General features: G+C 35.3%; 1 protein-coding gene across 2 annotated transcripts in view; it reads right to left on the bottom strand.

The window, feature by feature from the left end:
* Positions 1-914: 914 nt before the first annotated feature.
* Positions 915-16,992, bottom strand: part of LOC150080442 (transmembrane protein 138) — a 30,315-nt gene continuing 14,237 nt past the window's right edge. The window contains exons 4-5 of one of the 2 annotated variants that reach the window (XM_090382171.1): positions 9,769-9,844; positions 915-1,021 (exon numbers count right to left, since the gene is read on the bottom strand). In XM_090382171.1, the coding sequence (XP_090238297.1) occupies positions 933-1,021; positions 9,769-9,844 (165 nt within the window). In that variant the 3' untranslated portion in view covers positions 915-932. Of the gene's footprint in view, positions 1,022-2,657; positions 2,837-9,768; positions 9,845-16,992 lie in introns of those variants that run through there. The other variant, XM_090382170.1, reaches the window with a different exon arrangement.

The raw sequence follows: 16,992 nt of genomic DNA, 5'->3' as shown, positions 1-16,992 counted from the left end.
TTAGGATTGTATATTTTCAAATACAGTGTTGACAAGGGGTATTTTTCAATAACTTCAGAGAACAGAATGTGAACTACCTGTATTCACTTTTAAACTGACTAGTTACAGGTATTTTGAGGTATTTGTGAAACATTATTGGTTAGTGTTTAATTACTCCTTAGTGGTTGGTGTACTTGAGCCTCAGATACCAATGTACAACCATCCTTATTTGCATCATGGGACCCCACAGTTTGTGGAGTACTGAATACAATTAATCATAGCCAGTACCACATAAGCATGAAAGTGGCTGCATCCACGCACTAGCTCTTGGCTTGCCTCTCACAACTGGGAAGAACGGGTGGAAAAATCTCCATGTGGTAGAGGGAGGGTATTTGTGTGTGCAGTAAGTTCTTGTAAAGTTCTGATATGGCCTTCATTTTTATCTGATAACACCATAAAATAATTTTAAGGGAAGACTTATTTTTCCTTAGAAGCATTAAGCTTTAGTCACTATTTTTCAGACAATAATTGCAACCAATTCATTTTTCAGCAACATAGCTTGGTTGTGATCATTAATTACATATTACTTTCAAATTATCAGAATATATATAAGTATGAAGGGCAGATCACAGTTCTGTGCCATTACTTTAAGTGACTGCAAGTGGATCAGAATTGTTTATGGTGGACATAATTTTCAATATGATGAACATGTTTAGCGCAAGTGTTATATTGGTGCATGTAGTTTGGCAGTCATACGAAAAAAAAAATTGTTTTTTTGTACTGGTACTTGTTCCTTAGTCCAAGTAGTACAAAACATCCACTAAGGAAGATTCAACCCAGAATGACAGTACTTGAAGATGTAACTTTTACTATATTGTGCAATTTGAAATTAGATCTCTAGTGCAGAGCTGTCCAACATGGCTCCCATGGGTGGTATGATGCTCTCAGTAAGGTCAGGTGGCACCCACAAACTGGCAACCACTCTTCTGAGAATGCATGTTTGGAGAAAATTCTAAGATGGAAGTATCAGAAATTAATTGGTCTGAAATAAAATTAAGTGTTTTCAGCATTTAAATTTCCTCTCTTTTCCTTGCCTGTATTATTACAATAATGTTATGTTATTGAAAATTAAAAAACTTGAACTATTTAAAATCCACCTATAAATGTGCACAAGCAATAATTAATTTCAGTTAATTATATAGTATAGCATTATTAATAAATAAAATCAATTGAAATACATTTAATTACTTTTATTTCTCTATGGAAAATTGCAAATATTTTACAATTACACATGATTATATAAAAACAGAAAATAATGTAAGAAGCAGTAGAGTTTATATACTCCCTCTCTCTTACACTTTTTTGTCTTTTTTTTTTTTTGGTGGCACCCTCCAACTTCTTAAAAATATAAAAGTGCCAACCCAACATTGCACCCACCAAGCACACTGTTTTAAGATATTTGCCATTTAGATTTAAAATGATAAAAAATATTAAAATAGTTTACCATTATGCAAAATGAATGTAATTAACTGAAATAACAGCCATGGTGGCTGTCAAACTAGTTTTTGATAAAACTAGTTTTTATCTAATTAAATTCTAATTAACTAGTTTTGATAAAAACTAGTTAATTAGAATTTGAGTTTTGTTCCACTGAAAAAAAAAAAATTAACTTTTCATGAAATAAAAAATTACATCAATAATTAATGCAATCCATTAGTAAAATGGTCACTGGTATACTCTGTGGAATTTAAAAAAAAAAAACTTTCCCCAGAAATAAAATAAAAAATGGGGGTACCTGTCAGGTGCAGTACGCATCTTTTTGTTAAGAACAGATGCAAATATAAATTAAAAATATATATGTAAACATGTTTGCATATACAAGTACACCAATGATAAGATCTGACTCTATAATATTCTGAATTTTTACGCAGTAATATATATTAATGATGAAGGAATATACAATCAAAAAAATATTTGTTTTGTTGTGAATATGTACACCAGTGCATCCACTTGATAATTAATATAAAAAAAAAAAACATGAAGTAGTGATCTTTATTTACATTCTTTTCTATTTCAGGTGCACTTGGCAAAAAACAAATTCTTTGCAGCTTTTCATATCAGAAAGTACCAAAAACATTATTTTTACAAGTAAATGATGCCATTAGTGTATTGCATGATTACTACTTAGGTGAATTTTTTAGACAAACTGAAGTTTGTACATGGGCATCATTATTGTAACATCTCATACTGTAAACTCCTTCATGAGTTGCCCTCCTTATAATTCAAATAAGTAATGCTTCTCCTTTAGAGAAGACTATTGTTACTTATTTTCAGTTGAGTACCACCACTCAGACAGCACTGTTTCAAAGCTATTTGTCTTCTCGTCAGTGAGCGGGTAGGTACTGAGAGGTATAAGTAATTCAACTATATATTAATGATGCAAACGCACTAATGTCACAGTTTGAATTTTACATAGTTTGAGACTTTCTCCCTAAAATATTAGTTTTACAACTAAAGTAATACTTTAAAAAATCATTTAAGTTAATGTCTTCTTGCAAGCTCACTGCGTTTTTACATAGTTTGAGACTTTCTCCCTAAAATATTAGTTTTACAACTAAAGTAATACTTTAAAAAATCATTTAAGTTAATGTCTTCTTGCAAGCTCACTGCGTTTTTACATAGTTTGAGACTTTCTCCCTAAAATATTAGTTTTACAACTTAAGTAATACTTTAAAAAATCATTTAAGTTAATGTCTTCTTGCAAGCTCACTGCGTAACCACTTACTATCTTCATAAAATTGGGGGTCAACAACACGAACAGCAGTGCGCTTATAAAAATAATAGTGAAAAACTGCACCTAGAAGAAAATTGCATATCAGCTAAGGCAAAATAACTTTTGGACAAATTATTAACTCTACTGTTAAATTACTTCTGAAACAGTAACCAACATTGGGGGGTGGGGTTGGAGAAGAGGAAACAAGAAAGTCATTGTTCACCCAGAGCTGCATAAAAACCAGAAGTTCAGTAACTAAAGTACTTTGATTAATTTTGAACATTTAATTTTGGGTATTCTGAAAAATATAGAAAAGGTTCAATATAATTTTGTTAGACAAAATGGAGCTAAAAACTGAAGTTTTCTTCTATAGTTTATTCTAAAAATAATGCAGTACCAAAAATAAATATTCAGCTTTCTCAATCACCCCCAAAGATTGGTTTGACTATATACAGGATATTTACTCTGTAGAAGTAATGGAATTTCTTGTTTTTTTACTTGTATATTTTTTTTTATGTGCACCAAATTTCATTCCCAAATAAAGAATTACTGAGAGGTGGGTGGGAATGTTTTTTTTTTTTTTTTTTTTTTTTTTTGAGTAGCACTTGCTAATGTTATTTTATTGAAAAATGAATTACCATTTTTTTTTTTTACAGAGCTTAATAAAGACTACTGAGTTTTATCTAGCATGCTGGAAAATAATTACGAAGAAAAGTTGGCTAGGTATTCCTAAGGACTGGAAATTGATTAAGGCCAGTCAGTACTGATAAACACAAAGCTTAATTGTGGGGTGCAGTGGTGTTGCTCTGGAAAAGTTTATATCGATGGGAGAAAACATTAGCAATTCCAAAAAATAAAAGCCATGTTTCAGCTTTCAACAAAAACAGGCTGCTTTTCCTCATCTCCCATCTGTATGAAGAAAGACAGCCTGCTTTCTCCACGATGATTTCAAATTTCTTGACTGCTGATGAGGTGGCACATACAGAAATTATTTGGACACTAACAAAGTAATGAACTACTCTTCAAATTTCAATGCAATGAACCGTTGATTTATTTTTCAATTATATACTCCCAGATAGTTTAAATGCCAAAAAATTCCAAATGAAGAAAGATAAGTCATCACTTATATGGACTGGGTCCTTTCTTTCAAGTGGTTAAGTAAAAAACTGAAGAACTGTAACTTTGTTGTTTTACTTAACGCAGGTCTCAAAAACGCATGTCAAATAAGACAAATGAATATTATATGATATTTGGATAATTTATCAAATAATATTTCTACAAGGTACTTAAAATCTGTTTTTTCTTGGCCCACTTCACAGCTTTCAATATGCCTGAATTTTCTTTCCACAATAACCAAGTTATATCTTACATTTGTTAATGAAGTACATATTTTTTTGGATGATCCAAATGTGAGCATTAGATACATGTAGAAAGCTTATATTGAAAGTGGGATATCTGGCATAGTAGTAGTAGTGGCATGTGATGCAAGAAAGCAAGTGTATGAGCTTATGCAGCATCAGCCAAAAAAAAAATTTTACAAAACAATTCCCTCTAAATGTTTGTCCAGTTCCTCCTTAAATTTATTTAACCTATCGACAACGACAGATGGAAGTTTGTTCCAGCAATTAACAACCTGCTAGCTAAAGGCAAATTTCCGCACATCTATTCTACATCTGTCTTTCCTCAATTTGAATTTATGCCCCCTTAGGTTCGTAATCTGAACAAGTGGAAGAGTCCCATCAGAATTCACCGTGCTCAACCCATTCAAGGCCTTATACACCTCAATCAGATCACCGCGCAGGTGCCTAAGTCTCCAGCCATTGCAATTTGCAGAACTTAAGCCTCTCTTGGTAAGAGGATCCCTTCATTCCCCTCACCAATCTTGTTGCCCTTCTCTGTACACGCTCAAGCAAATCTACATCCTTCCTAAAATGAGGCCTCCAGACCTGTATGCAGTACTCAAGGCATGGCCTGACCATTGCCTTATATACAGAGGGACAATCACCTCCTTTTCCCTACTAGCAAAATTCCTATATATCATTGACAAAACCCCATGACCTACCCTGGTAGCCTGTCTGCATTGCTCAGAAAACTTCATATCTGATTGCACAATTACCCCCAAGTAGGCTGAGTGGGTAAAGTACCTGCCCGGCAACCCAAAGGTCGCGGGTTCGATTCCCGCCTCGGGCTTGGATCAAAGTACTGCAAAAACCTTGGGAGGTGCAATATGGCCACAGAAGCCGATGCGCCAACAACTACCAAATCAAAAAAAAAACCCCAAGTATTTTTCATTTTCTACCACCTTAAGTGTAGTACCACACAGTTGGTACATTTCTCTGGGGTTACTTCTACCCATATGCAGCACTTTGCATTTGTCAACGTTAAACTTCAGTTGCCACTTCTCAGCCCATCTGGCCAAATTTTCTAAATTGAATCAGAAATGTTTGAAACAGGCACTAGCTATTAAAGAACTTTCTATCAAGATCAGATTGAACACCTGGATTCTCTCTGTTTTCCCCTCTCATTTTTGTTTAAAATTCTAGTATAATACAATTAGAAATGATACCATATTTAAAAAAACACGTAGAAGCTTAATCCTCCAGTAACAAAAAACTTCAGGAAAGTGCTGATCATTCTATTACATCTTTAAGCAAAATAAATGAACTCACATTTCTAATTTTAAAAAAATATTCACACAGCTGTCAAATCTCTGATTTGTGACAGACTGTTTTTTTTTTTTTTTGATCCATTCTCATTATCCAACCCAGTTTTCTCTTTTTTTTAAAAAAAAAAAAAGGTAAAACTAGGATTTGTCATTAAATTTGGAAATTTTGTTATTCATCTGTAACTAATAAACTGACAATTATGTGTGCTAATCTATGTTGCATAGGAATGCACAAAATGAAATGTCACACTTTGTGCGAGGTGTAGCATTACATTTTTTTATTTTTTTGTATGGATAAAAAGACGCAAGATTTTCAGTGTATTATAAAATCTGGAAAAGGTAAAAACCTGTTTTGTATGTAGATATTATTTCTCAGTTTCAAGTGGTGGGAAACATGATATAATTGGACATTTACAAACAAATAAGTTTAAAACAGTGTAGCATTCAGAAGGAAATGTAAAAATAGATGTGGCATTTCAAAGTGAAAATGGGTAGTGTAACTTTTTTTTTTTTTTAAACAAAAGTTCCAGAACACCTTCCCACCCACATCTCCTACTCCATTTCTTATCATTTGAACTGGTACCAATTATACTCCAAGTGTACATCATATTAAGCCAAACAAGAAGCCAGTCTGATCAGAGTTTTACTACAATTTGAAATCGTTCTTTCAGTGGAATAGACACTAATAAAAGGGGTAACAGAAATAAGAAGCTGATCAGAAAGGTGAAGGCCATCCTCAAGAAAAACAACATCCAAAGCAAACATGAGACCTATAATCAGAGGATTGAAGAATACCTTGACACTCTCAAGCAGAAACTCTTGGCATTCAGCAAGAGACTTCACCATTACAGGGAGAGTGCCCAGAGGAAACACACAACAGGATGAATATTAGAGAGCCTTCTATAGGAAAATCAGACAAGAAGAGAAGGAAGGCAATGGACTCCCCAACCAGGAGGTACTTGAGGAGTTCTGGGGAAACCTGTGGAGCAGCAAAGTTATCCATGACAGCTATGTCCCTGAAGAATACCTTGACACTCTCAAGCAGAAACTCTTGGCATTCAGCAAGAGACTTCACCATTACAGGGAGAGTGCCCAGAGGAAACACACAACAGGATGAAAATTAGAGAGCCTTCTAGAGGAAAATCAGACAAGAAGAGAAGGAAGGCAATGGACTCCCCAACTAGGAGGTACTTGAGGAGTTCTGAGGAAACCTGTGGAGCAGCAAAGTTATCCATGACAGCTATGTCCCTGGATAGGATACATATAGAAAGGAAGAAAACCATGAGCATACCAGCGATGGGAGATTCGGGAGAAAAACAAGTCAATTTCACCAGTTGTGAACCCCAGGAATAGATAACATCCACAACTACTGGTACAAGAAATTCAGATGCACAACAAAGCAGTTCACCCAGATAATAAAGCACCCTGACACAATCCCAGAGTCTCTGACTCAAGAGATCACCTACCTGAAAGCTAAGGACAAAGATACCACAAACCCAGCAAAGTGTATTACAATCACCTGTCTCCCAACAATGTACAAGATCGTGACCAGCTGAATAATTAAGATATCGAACCACTTGGTGAACCAGAATATCACACCAAAGCCAAGCCAAGCAGATAAGCAAAGGATGCAAGGAGCAATTGACCACTGATGCTGCAGTTATGGAGCAAGCCCACAAGAGGCACTGCAAACTGTACACAGCCTACATTGACTACTGCAAGTCCTTTGACTCCATGCCCCACAAGCTGACTGACAGAGACAATGAAGATCTACAAAGTCAACCCAACACTGACACTTCCTAAAAGCAACCATAGCAAAATGGAGGACCACCATCAAGATTGGGAACATCATGACAAGACGGATACCCATCAGAAGATGAATCTTGCAGGGTGATGCTGTGGGTCCACTATAGTTCTGTCTATCACTGAACTCACTGTCCCCAATGCTCAATAACAGCAAGTATGGGTATACCCTAAAAGAAGGGAAGAAGAACCTGTACATCCTATCTCAGCTGATGTACACGGATGACATCAAACTCTATGCCACAACCGAGAATCAACTCCAACACCTACTTCGAATCACTGAAAAACTCAGTACTGACATCAGGATGCAATTTGGCATAGACAATTGCAAGACCCATGGACTGCATTAAGGACATCCAATTGGACAAAACTACCAACCAGCTGAAGAGATTGAAGCCATGCCAAAGGGAGAGATAAAAATATCTGGATGATGGAAGCTCACTAGTTAGAATACAAGGAGATCAAGGCTCACCCGACTGAAAAATAACATCAGAGACTGTTGTTGTTATTTGGTTTTTAGGAGCATTAGCAACTAAGGCATATTGCTCCAGAGATATGCGGCAGTCATTCCCTGACCTTACCGCATCCTCCATATTTGGTGGTCATGGGGTCGAACCCCAGTCTAATCAAGAAGCATGTGCTATGCACTGCCGCTCCTGCCCACCTGGCTATGGAGGCACCAAATCAGAGACTGAGAAGCCTCCTAAAATCAAAGCTGAATGGCAGGAACATGATCACAGTACTAACTACTACTAGTAAGGAGTTTGTTAGTACTGTGTACTCAGTACTAACAAACTCCTTTGAGATCATAGATTGGATTAACACTGAGCAGGAGGAAATTATGAGATCGACCAGGATAATAATGACCAAGCCACCAACTGAAGTTAGCCACTGAGAGACCATAGCCCGGAAAGGAGGGAGAGGATTCACTGAACAAGAGAAGAAGGTGATTAAGAACCTGTGGGATTACCTCCAGGAAAACATAGCACCAATCTACTAAGCCATAAGAAAGACAAACAGCCAGCGGTGGACTAGCTATAAGATTTACTGGGAAAACTCCTGTGGGCTGGAGGCCAGTGTGACTTTGGCCATAAACACTAGTATGAGGCCACTACAAGTTTTCTCTGGTAAGAATTTTTGACCCATTCCGCCTCTGCACACAACACTCAACCTTACATGAGATCCCACTCACACAGACAGAAGAAACAAAGACTAAAAGATGAGCGAATAAGGCACTCCATGGAAGACACTATAATAATCCCCATCAAGACTACATAGATAAGATGGCTTCCAACGCTTGGCTCACGAACAGGAAGCTCTTCCCTGAGACCAAGGGATTCATGCTTTGCCATCCAAGATCAGATAATCAGCACTGGAACTACAAGAAATACATTACCAAGGACCCTGGAATAAGATGATTACCTGATCTTGCCATCCAAGATCACGTAATCGACACTGGAACTGCAAGAAATACATTACTAAGGACCCCAGAAATAATCCAGCACATTACAGCAGGATGCAGGGTGATCACCCAGACAGAGTACACTCACAGACACAACCAGGTGGCCAGGATAATACATCAGAAGCTATCCAGTTGATTAAAGAAAGTGTACCATATTACAAGAACCTCAGGCCACATTAGAGACTTCTGCTCACAAACTATACTGGAACCATGCCATAATAACGGACAAGCCGATCTTGCACAACAGACCAGAGGTAACCCTCACTGATGAGAAGGAAAAGGCTACCTACCTGATCAACACAGCAACCTCCAGAAAACCTACAAGAAAAAACCAGGAAGTACACAGACCTAAAACAAGAAGTCAAAGAAATGCCGCACATGAAACAAGTAATGACCATCCCCATCACTGTGTCAACCACTGGCATAGTGCTAAATAGCATCCTTATGAACCTAGCAGCAATAGACCTCCAAGAGGACAATTACATGAAACTCCAGAAAGCTGCAATCCTGAACACCTGTAGAATAGGAAGAGAGTTCTTTGACCAACAATAATAACAATAATAATGGTAACTGGGCACAACCATCTGCCCCATGCACTTAGTACCAGTATCCGTAACGGGGCAGAAATATCCCATAAAAGAGAAAAAGTTTATAATAATAATAAGAATAGAACAGTTAAAAAATAACTGTTCTGCAATATCACCAACATTTGTTCCTGGAAGACAAATCCTGGTTCTATTCCACCTATCCTTATTGTATAAAATATTTCCCTGACAATAGAGGCACCAAGAATAACTACCTCCTGAACATCCAGTACATCTGGCTGTACGGTTGAATCATCCTGTTTGTAGTAGTGATTAAACTGTACAGCCAAATGAATGACAGTAGCCTCTAATGTTATGGTAGGTAGCCGAGTACATGAAGAGTTCTCTAATTTAATTCCTTTAAGGAATTAAATTAGAGAACTCTTTTAAGGAATTAAATTAGAGGACTCAATAAATTCTACCAATTCATTTACATAGTCACAGTCTTCTCTATTTCTTGTTTTCAAGAAATAGATCTGCACAACAAAATCAAATTACCTACCTCCTCTCTGCAGAACATACAGAATGTGAATTTCCTTACTCCATATGTATTTAAGTGGCTCATACCATCTCAGTTTCTGCAATAAACAATTGCATGATATTATTAACATCAATCTTTAAATAAATTAGTAGAAGCATGTTGCTACTGATATTAACATTAATTATACTGAATTCTAATAGTCTCAGCCTAAAGTCCATTAAAAAGGTTTAATTTTGCTATTCATCACGATCCTAATTTTTTGATCTTTAAAATTAAATATTCTGCTAATGTATCAGTCGTAAATTATAATTCAAGATTTTTTCTTTTTAATTCACCTCTAGCAGAATGGCAGTGACAGACTATAGAGCCTGTCACTGCCATACTGCTAGAGTGCATAGGTATGGCAGTGCAGACTATAGAGCCTGTCACTGCCATACCTATGCACAAAAAGTAACTGTACCTTTGTTTTTGTTTTGTTTTTTTATCGTATGATGTGAGCAATACGCGAAGGAACCAGTTTTTCCTGCTTCTTTCGTGTATCATGGCCGTGAGGTCCAACCGGAGAGTACAGCACCATTGTAATATCCAAGCCCGAGGCAGGATTCGAACCCGTAACCTTTGGGTTGCTAGGCAGGCACTTTACCCACCCTGTACCTTTGTTATTATGATAGAACACCATAACATGAAATTAATTAAATCATGAATAATACAGTAAAATGTTTATCCAGCACTTGGGCTTGAAAGGTATTGGTTAATTAGGAGTCACACAAAGTATTACACCACAATAATTATCTTGATTATTTGTCATGTTCTGAAACCTGTAATGATTCTGTATTGTGATATTGATAACAAAGATAATTAACATTGAAAAGTCTGCAAGAGTAGCTCATGGTGACTTGTCAATAATATACAGGAATTTTTCTAGCAGGGATAAGGAGGTGATTATCCTCAATAAACCAAAAACATTTCTGGAGGACACAACCATAAAACAATTTGCAGTTTTTGGTTTATCGAGCTGTTTTTTTTTGTTTGCACAATCTGTTATAAACAGGTAGTAAACTCAATCTTATTGCATTTGCAATAATACTGATAGCTGAAATTCTGTGTGTTTTTACATTATTATGGCGAAATGTGTTTCCCCTTCACTGAAATCTGGTCTTCATTCCTATATCTAAACTTCATAAACTTTTTACTCTGTACCTCACTTGCACGTATTGTATTAGTTCCAATTTGTGCATGCCGTGTGCTTTGTTATTGATTGAGGCTTATCTTTTTTACTGTGTTTTAAATTTTACTAACCATAAAATGTCATTGAACAGAAAGAGACTGAATTTGAGTGTAAAAGATAAGTTACGAATTATAGAAGTATACAACAAATTAAACTTAAGCAATATGTCTCAGAGGGAAGTTAGCAGTAAAATTAAGAGTGTCTCAATCGATCTTTATCAAAATTATTAAAATCACATTACACATTAAACACTAATGTGATTAGTGAAACCAGAAAAAGGAAGCCCGAAGGGAAATTCCAAACAGTAGATGAAGCTCTGTTTGTTTGGTTCCAACAGGACAGCTCATTTAATGCACCAATCAATCGTAGCATTCTTCTTCAAAAAGCTAATGATTTTGCTGAAAAACTACATGAAGAATTTAAGGCAACAGACGGATGGCCAACAAGATGGAAGGAGAGGAATGATATTGTTTACAAAAAACTTCATGGAGAAAAATAGGATTCTGATGGTTCTGCAGCTGACAACTGGTTGAACACCTCTTAGCAAACTGTGTTAAGCACTTATAATCCCGAAGACATTTTTAATACAGACGAAACAGGGTTGTTTGGTCTGGGGTAGCCCTGTACTACAGGGCTAGCCCTGTACTACAGGGCTACCCCAGACCATTACATGATTTTTAAAAATTCCTCTGTGTCTGCAGGAAAGAAGATCAAATACAGCATTACAGTTCTTTTAACATGCAACATAAGATGGGAATGATCAAGATGAAGCCATTAGTTAGGCAAGAGTAAATCAACTAGGTGTTTTAAAGGAGTAAAAAACAGGTGCAGCTGAATATGCCAATAACACCAACGCATGAATGACAGCTTCTTTATTTGAAGATTATCTTCATAAATGGGATTTGCAGTTGGATAAGAAAAACAAAAAAAGTTGGTTTTGGACAACAGCCCAGCTCATCCAAAGTTGACTTTCAAAAACAATGAATTAGTTTTTCTACCTTAAATACCACATCACTGATTCAATCGCTCGACCAGGGAATAATAAAAACCTTTAAGACCTTGTTATAGATCGGATATGAGGCAAAGAATCATCTAGTCTATAGATGAAGGTTTGGGAACATCAGATGACAGTGAGTGCCTGGAATGAAGTTTCCAAAACCTGCATTAGCAACTGTTTCAAAAAATGTGGATTAATTATTCATGATGGTCAACTAAGTCACAATACTGATCACAATGAAAAGCCGGAAGACATGGGTGAACAGGAATTTAATGACTGGGTGGACATAGATGGTGATCTATAAGTTACAGCTTTAACAGATGAAGAAATTTCCCAGTCTGTTACTGATAATTTTGCCGAGGAGGAAAATGAAGATGAACCCATACAAATTCCACTTACAAAACGGCAAGCTGAGTAGAGCATTGAAAGAAACTGGTGCAAGTGATCATGAATATAGACTGTTATACAATATTGAAAACTCTATAGACTGCAGTGAAAATTTAAAACAATTTAAAATAAGTGATTATTTTAAATTATAATCATATTACAAAGTTTTATGTTTAATTAATATGTATATTAATTAAGCTATGTACATAAATATAAATTTATTTTTATTTTGATAACCTGTGGATAATATTCTTTCAATTTTCACATATCATTTAATTAGTAATAAACTTCTGGTAATAAGGTGTAAACTTGTACTTTATATATTTATTTTTATAGCCTGTGGATAATATTCATTGATTTTCGCTTACTAGAATTGCCGTTTATTAGAATCAAAATTAAATTTGCAAAAGTGATCGCTATAACCAGCACTTACTGTATATCACAATAAATCACCCGCACATGTGAAATAAAAAAAATGTCATATTCAATTACACAAGATGTAGCACATTTTGTTTTTCAGATATGGGAAAGGTAAAATTTATATTATTTACAATCAGACCAAAATCAAATGTGTAGTAGTAGTGGCATGTGATGCAAGAAAGCAAATGTTTGAGCTTATGCAGAATCAGCCAAAAAAAAAATTTTACAAAACAATTCCCTCTAAATGTTTGTCCAGTTCCTCCTTAAATTTATTTAACCTATCAACTTCCACAATGACAGATGGAAGTTTGTTCCAGCAATTAACCACCCGCTGGCTAAAGGCAAATTTCCACACATCTATTCTACATCTGTCTTTTCTTAATTTGAATTTATGCCCCCTTAGGTTCATAATCTAAACAAGTGAAAAGATCCCATCAGAATTCAGCGTGCTCAACCCATTCAGGCCTTATACACCTCACTCAGATCACCACGCAGGTGCCTAGTCTCCAGCCACTGCAATTTGCAGAATTTAAGCCTCGCTTGGTAAGAGGATCCCTTCATTCCCCTCACCAATCTTGTTGCCCTTCTCTGTACACTAAAATGAGGCCTCCAGACCTGTACACAGTACTCAAGGCGTGGCCTGACCTGAACACTGCCTTATACAGAGGGACAATCACCTCCTTTTCCCTGCTTACAAAATTCCTATATATCATTGACAAAACCCCATGACATGCCCCGGCAGCCTGTCTGCATTGCTCAGAAAACTTCATATCTGACTGCACAATTACTCCCAGGTCTTTTTCATTTTCTACCACCTTAAGTGTAGTACCACACAGTTGGTACATTTCTCTGGGGTTACTTCTATCCATATACAGTACTTTGCATTTGTCAAGGTTAAACTTCAGTTACCACTTCTTAGCCCATCTGCCCAAATGTGTGCTGTTACAAAAGGTGCCATTTGCAATGCCTACATTGTTACAGCAAGTGCTGTTTTCAAGAATGACACAAAAGTGAAAGGTTAATATAATTCAAGGATGATAACGTCATGACTGAATTAAAAAGATAGTGAAAAAGTGCTAAAGCAGTGGCCTAAAATGGTTTCCTAGATTGCTTCCAACAATTTTAACTTTTACAACCATAAATCTGAAATGCATGATCCACAAAATATATGCCACTGCATGACTTGGGTCTTTAGGAATCTGACCTGGGAATGAGCAACATTTTAACAGACCACTGCAACGTTTTAACAGACTAACAGTATTTTATCAGACCATTGCTTTATATTTACATTAGATACTTATAGCTTTAAAATATACTGCTATGTAATAACTCACTAAAGTCTTCCTATCTTTGGTTAAAGGACAAATTGCATACTTCCATATCATTTCATCACAACCAAAATTGTTCTCTATAGCACTGCATGTTGACATCATATTTTCAAGTAAGGTCTAACAATTTCATAAGATAAATCTTGCACAAATCTTTCTTTCATGGTTAACTTTATGGTAATAGTTGGGATGTTGAGCTCTAAAAATTATAAAAGCATTTGTCACAACATACATTTGTCCGTAGAATGAAATTTCCATCTTACACACAGTAAAACTGCTCTAAAGCAGATGATACTGAGTCAGAAGAAAGTGCTTACTATACAGAGGTGTCCACTATGCCGAGGTCAGCATAGTCAGGTTGACTGGCTGGTTGTAGTCGAGTTTTAGGCACATCAGCAATTTAAACCATATTGCACCATATATAATGTCTATAAATTGCATGTGTTCTGTGGTCGATCTGCACTGTTTGCTGGACAAAAGCCTAAGTTTATGGGAGAAAAAAGATGCTACCCTCGCCTGAGTCCTTAACTCAGTCACATTGTGAAAAAGACCCATAAAAATTCCACATCACTGACAGGATTCGAACTCTGGTCTCTTTCACCCAATGTGGGGAGGATGGTGATTATACCGACTGTGCTACCCACGAGTGCACAAATTTATCAAATTGTTGAAACTATCAGTTTCAACAATTTGGTAAAATGAAATTCACTGTAACACTGGCTGCTTAATCAGAGTTATTTTCTTGATTATCATTGTATACATTTGTGTTTCAGTTAACTTTTAGTATATAACACATAATTAACTTTTAATAAATAACATTTATTAACACATATAATTAACTTTTACTAAAGTGATTATAAATTGCCTTGTTTAGAGCATTTCATTTTCATTATAGATAATGATCACTTGCTAGTTTTAGTTCATATACATCATTTTTGCTCATATAAAATTCTTTTAATATAATGGTATCTAATCCAGACCCCACCCCCATTTAATGGGTCAAAACCCTCTCCCTTTTAAATGTCTGCACATGACCCTACAACAAATGGCAAGAAATATCATTTCTTAAAAAATTAACTTGATAAAACCTTCATAGGGGGATAGAGACTGGGACAGTGTTTGTGGAATCATTAAGGAATCGTTGACCATCATATAATAGTAAAAAAAAAATCCACATTATTTTGATCATAGGAGGGGGGGGCATTATCCTCTTTGGCCCTCCCTGAGATGCCTCTGTATGCAGCTACTTAAGACAACAACCACTGCTAAACTATGTTGTTTATGCAACTTAAATGATAGTTTAATTTTAGGACAAACTGCAGTTTGTATATTAAGCATCATTATTATAACATAGGAATGATGCAATTGCACTAAACAATGCCTTTTTTTCAGTGTATAACTACATACAGTCATACTGTCCTTTAAACTTAAATCAGTACAGTAAACTGGTGTTTTTCAATTCAGATAGTATTTCAGGCTGCTTATGCATTACAGTCGCTAAAAAATTTAACAATTTTTTAACAAATCTAAAGCAAGCAGAACAGATGTAAAGAAATTATCCAGTTACATTTCTTCCAGTGTTTCTTATGGCCTTTTTGAAGTTATTTGATTCACTTTGTTTCCTATATAAACTACATTTGCCATACTCAAATTCCACAGCTAGCATGCACATGATGTTTCTGATATTCTTATTATGTCAGCATTTAACTTTACCAGTACTTCAAATTCATAAACTTTTAATTTATTATTATTATTCATCAGTCCTTTCCAAGGGATATTGGTCATAAATCCCAGGGACTGTATTTGTATCACTATATGTATGCATGTTTTTCGGCCAATTTTCTTGTTGTATGGGCTAAAAAAACCTGGAATACCTCACAGGGAAAATTCTTATTCTCTCCACCTTGGATCAGCTACTTCCAGTGCCAGTCAAAAAGTTCTTTAGAAATCCCTTCAATCAACAAAGGATTCAAATCCAGACCTCTCCAAAATGAATGATAATGGCATAAATTAATTACTGTTGGAAGACAGTAATTAATTTATGTCATTTTTATGACAAATTACATATTATGAAATTCACTAATATATTATTAATCGATAATAACTGTTCATGTGTTTAACTTGATGATACTTTTTAAAAATCAACTGTAATCAAAAATTTATAATGCATGTTAGTATTATGATTATGAATTCTGTATTCTTTTAATATGATATATATGCAAAACAATTTTACTCTTACCAAGGTATACAAAGTGTTCTGTGATTGACTTTTCTTCTTATGTTTCATCATTATTGTCTCTTTATCTTAAATACCTTACATTTGTTGGCATACATAATGGTAATAAACAGGTTAAACCATTTCATTTGTGTTCTCCATATAATTAAACTGCCAATGCAGCTATTATATTAAAGAAAAATTACTATGTAAAAGAAACGCGAATCTTTTAAAAAGAATTTCTTTTTTAATTATACACATTCCTTAAACTATGTTCACTTCAAATACCATGTGGTATATATATGGGTTAATTTACAATTGTGTACATGGTTTCTTTTCTCCCAGAGCATCACAATGTGCATTAGCAAAAAGCTTTAGCAAAAAATTCCTTTGGAACAGAACAGAGCAGAACAGAACATAAAAAAAAAAAAAAAAAAAAACTCTCTAAATTATATAATATTAATTGCCTTAAGTTGAAAACCAATATTAGAGCTGTCTATGTCCCTGAGTTAATGTATATGAACACTACTACCCAAGAGATCAGACATATATCCTATTGCAAAAAATGCAAGTCAACTGTTATACTAGTTTATCTGATCTAAAAGCCACATGATGCAAGAAAGCAAGCTAATATAGCATCAGACAAAAAATCTTCTAATTTCACCCATCC

Source organism: Mastigoproctus giganteus, chromosome 9 (genome assembly GCF_048544385.1).
Source record: "Mastigoproctus giganteus isolate SK-2022 chromosome 9, ASM4854438v1, whole genome shotgun sequence".
NCBI classification, from domain to species: domain Eukaryota; kingdom Metazoa; phylum Arthropoda; class Arachnida; order Uropygi; family Thelyphonidae; genus Mastigoproctus; species Mastigoproctus giganteus.
The sequence above is the reverse complement of the archived record's forward strand: the minus strand, read 5'-3'. Positions and strand labels throughout refer to the sequence as shown.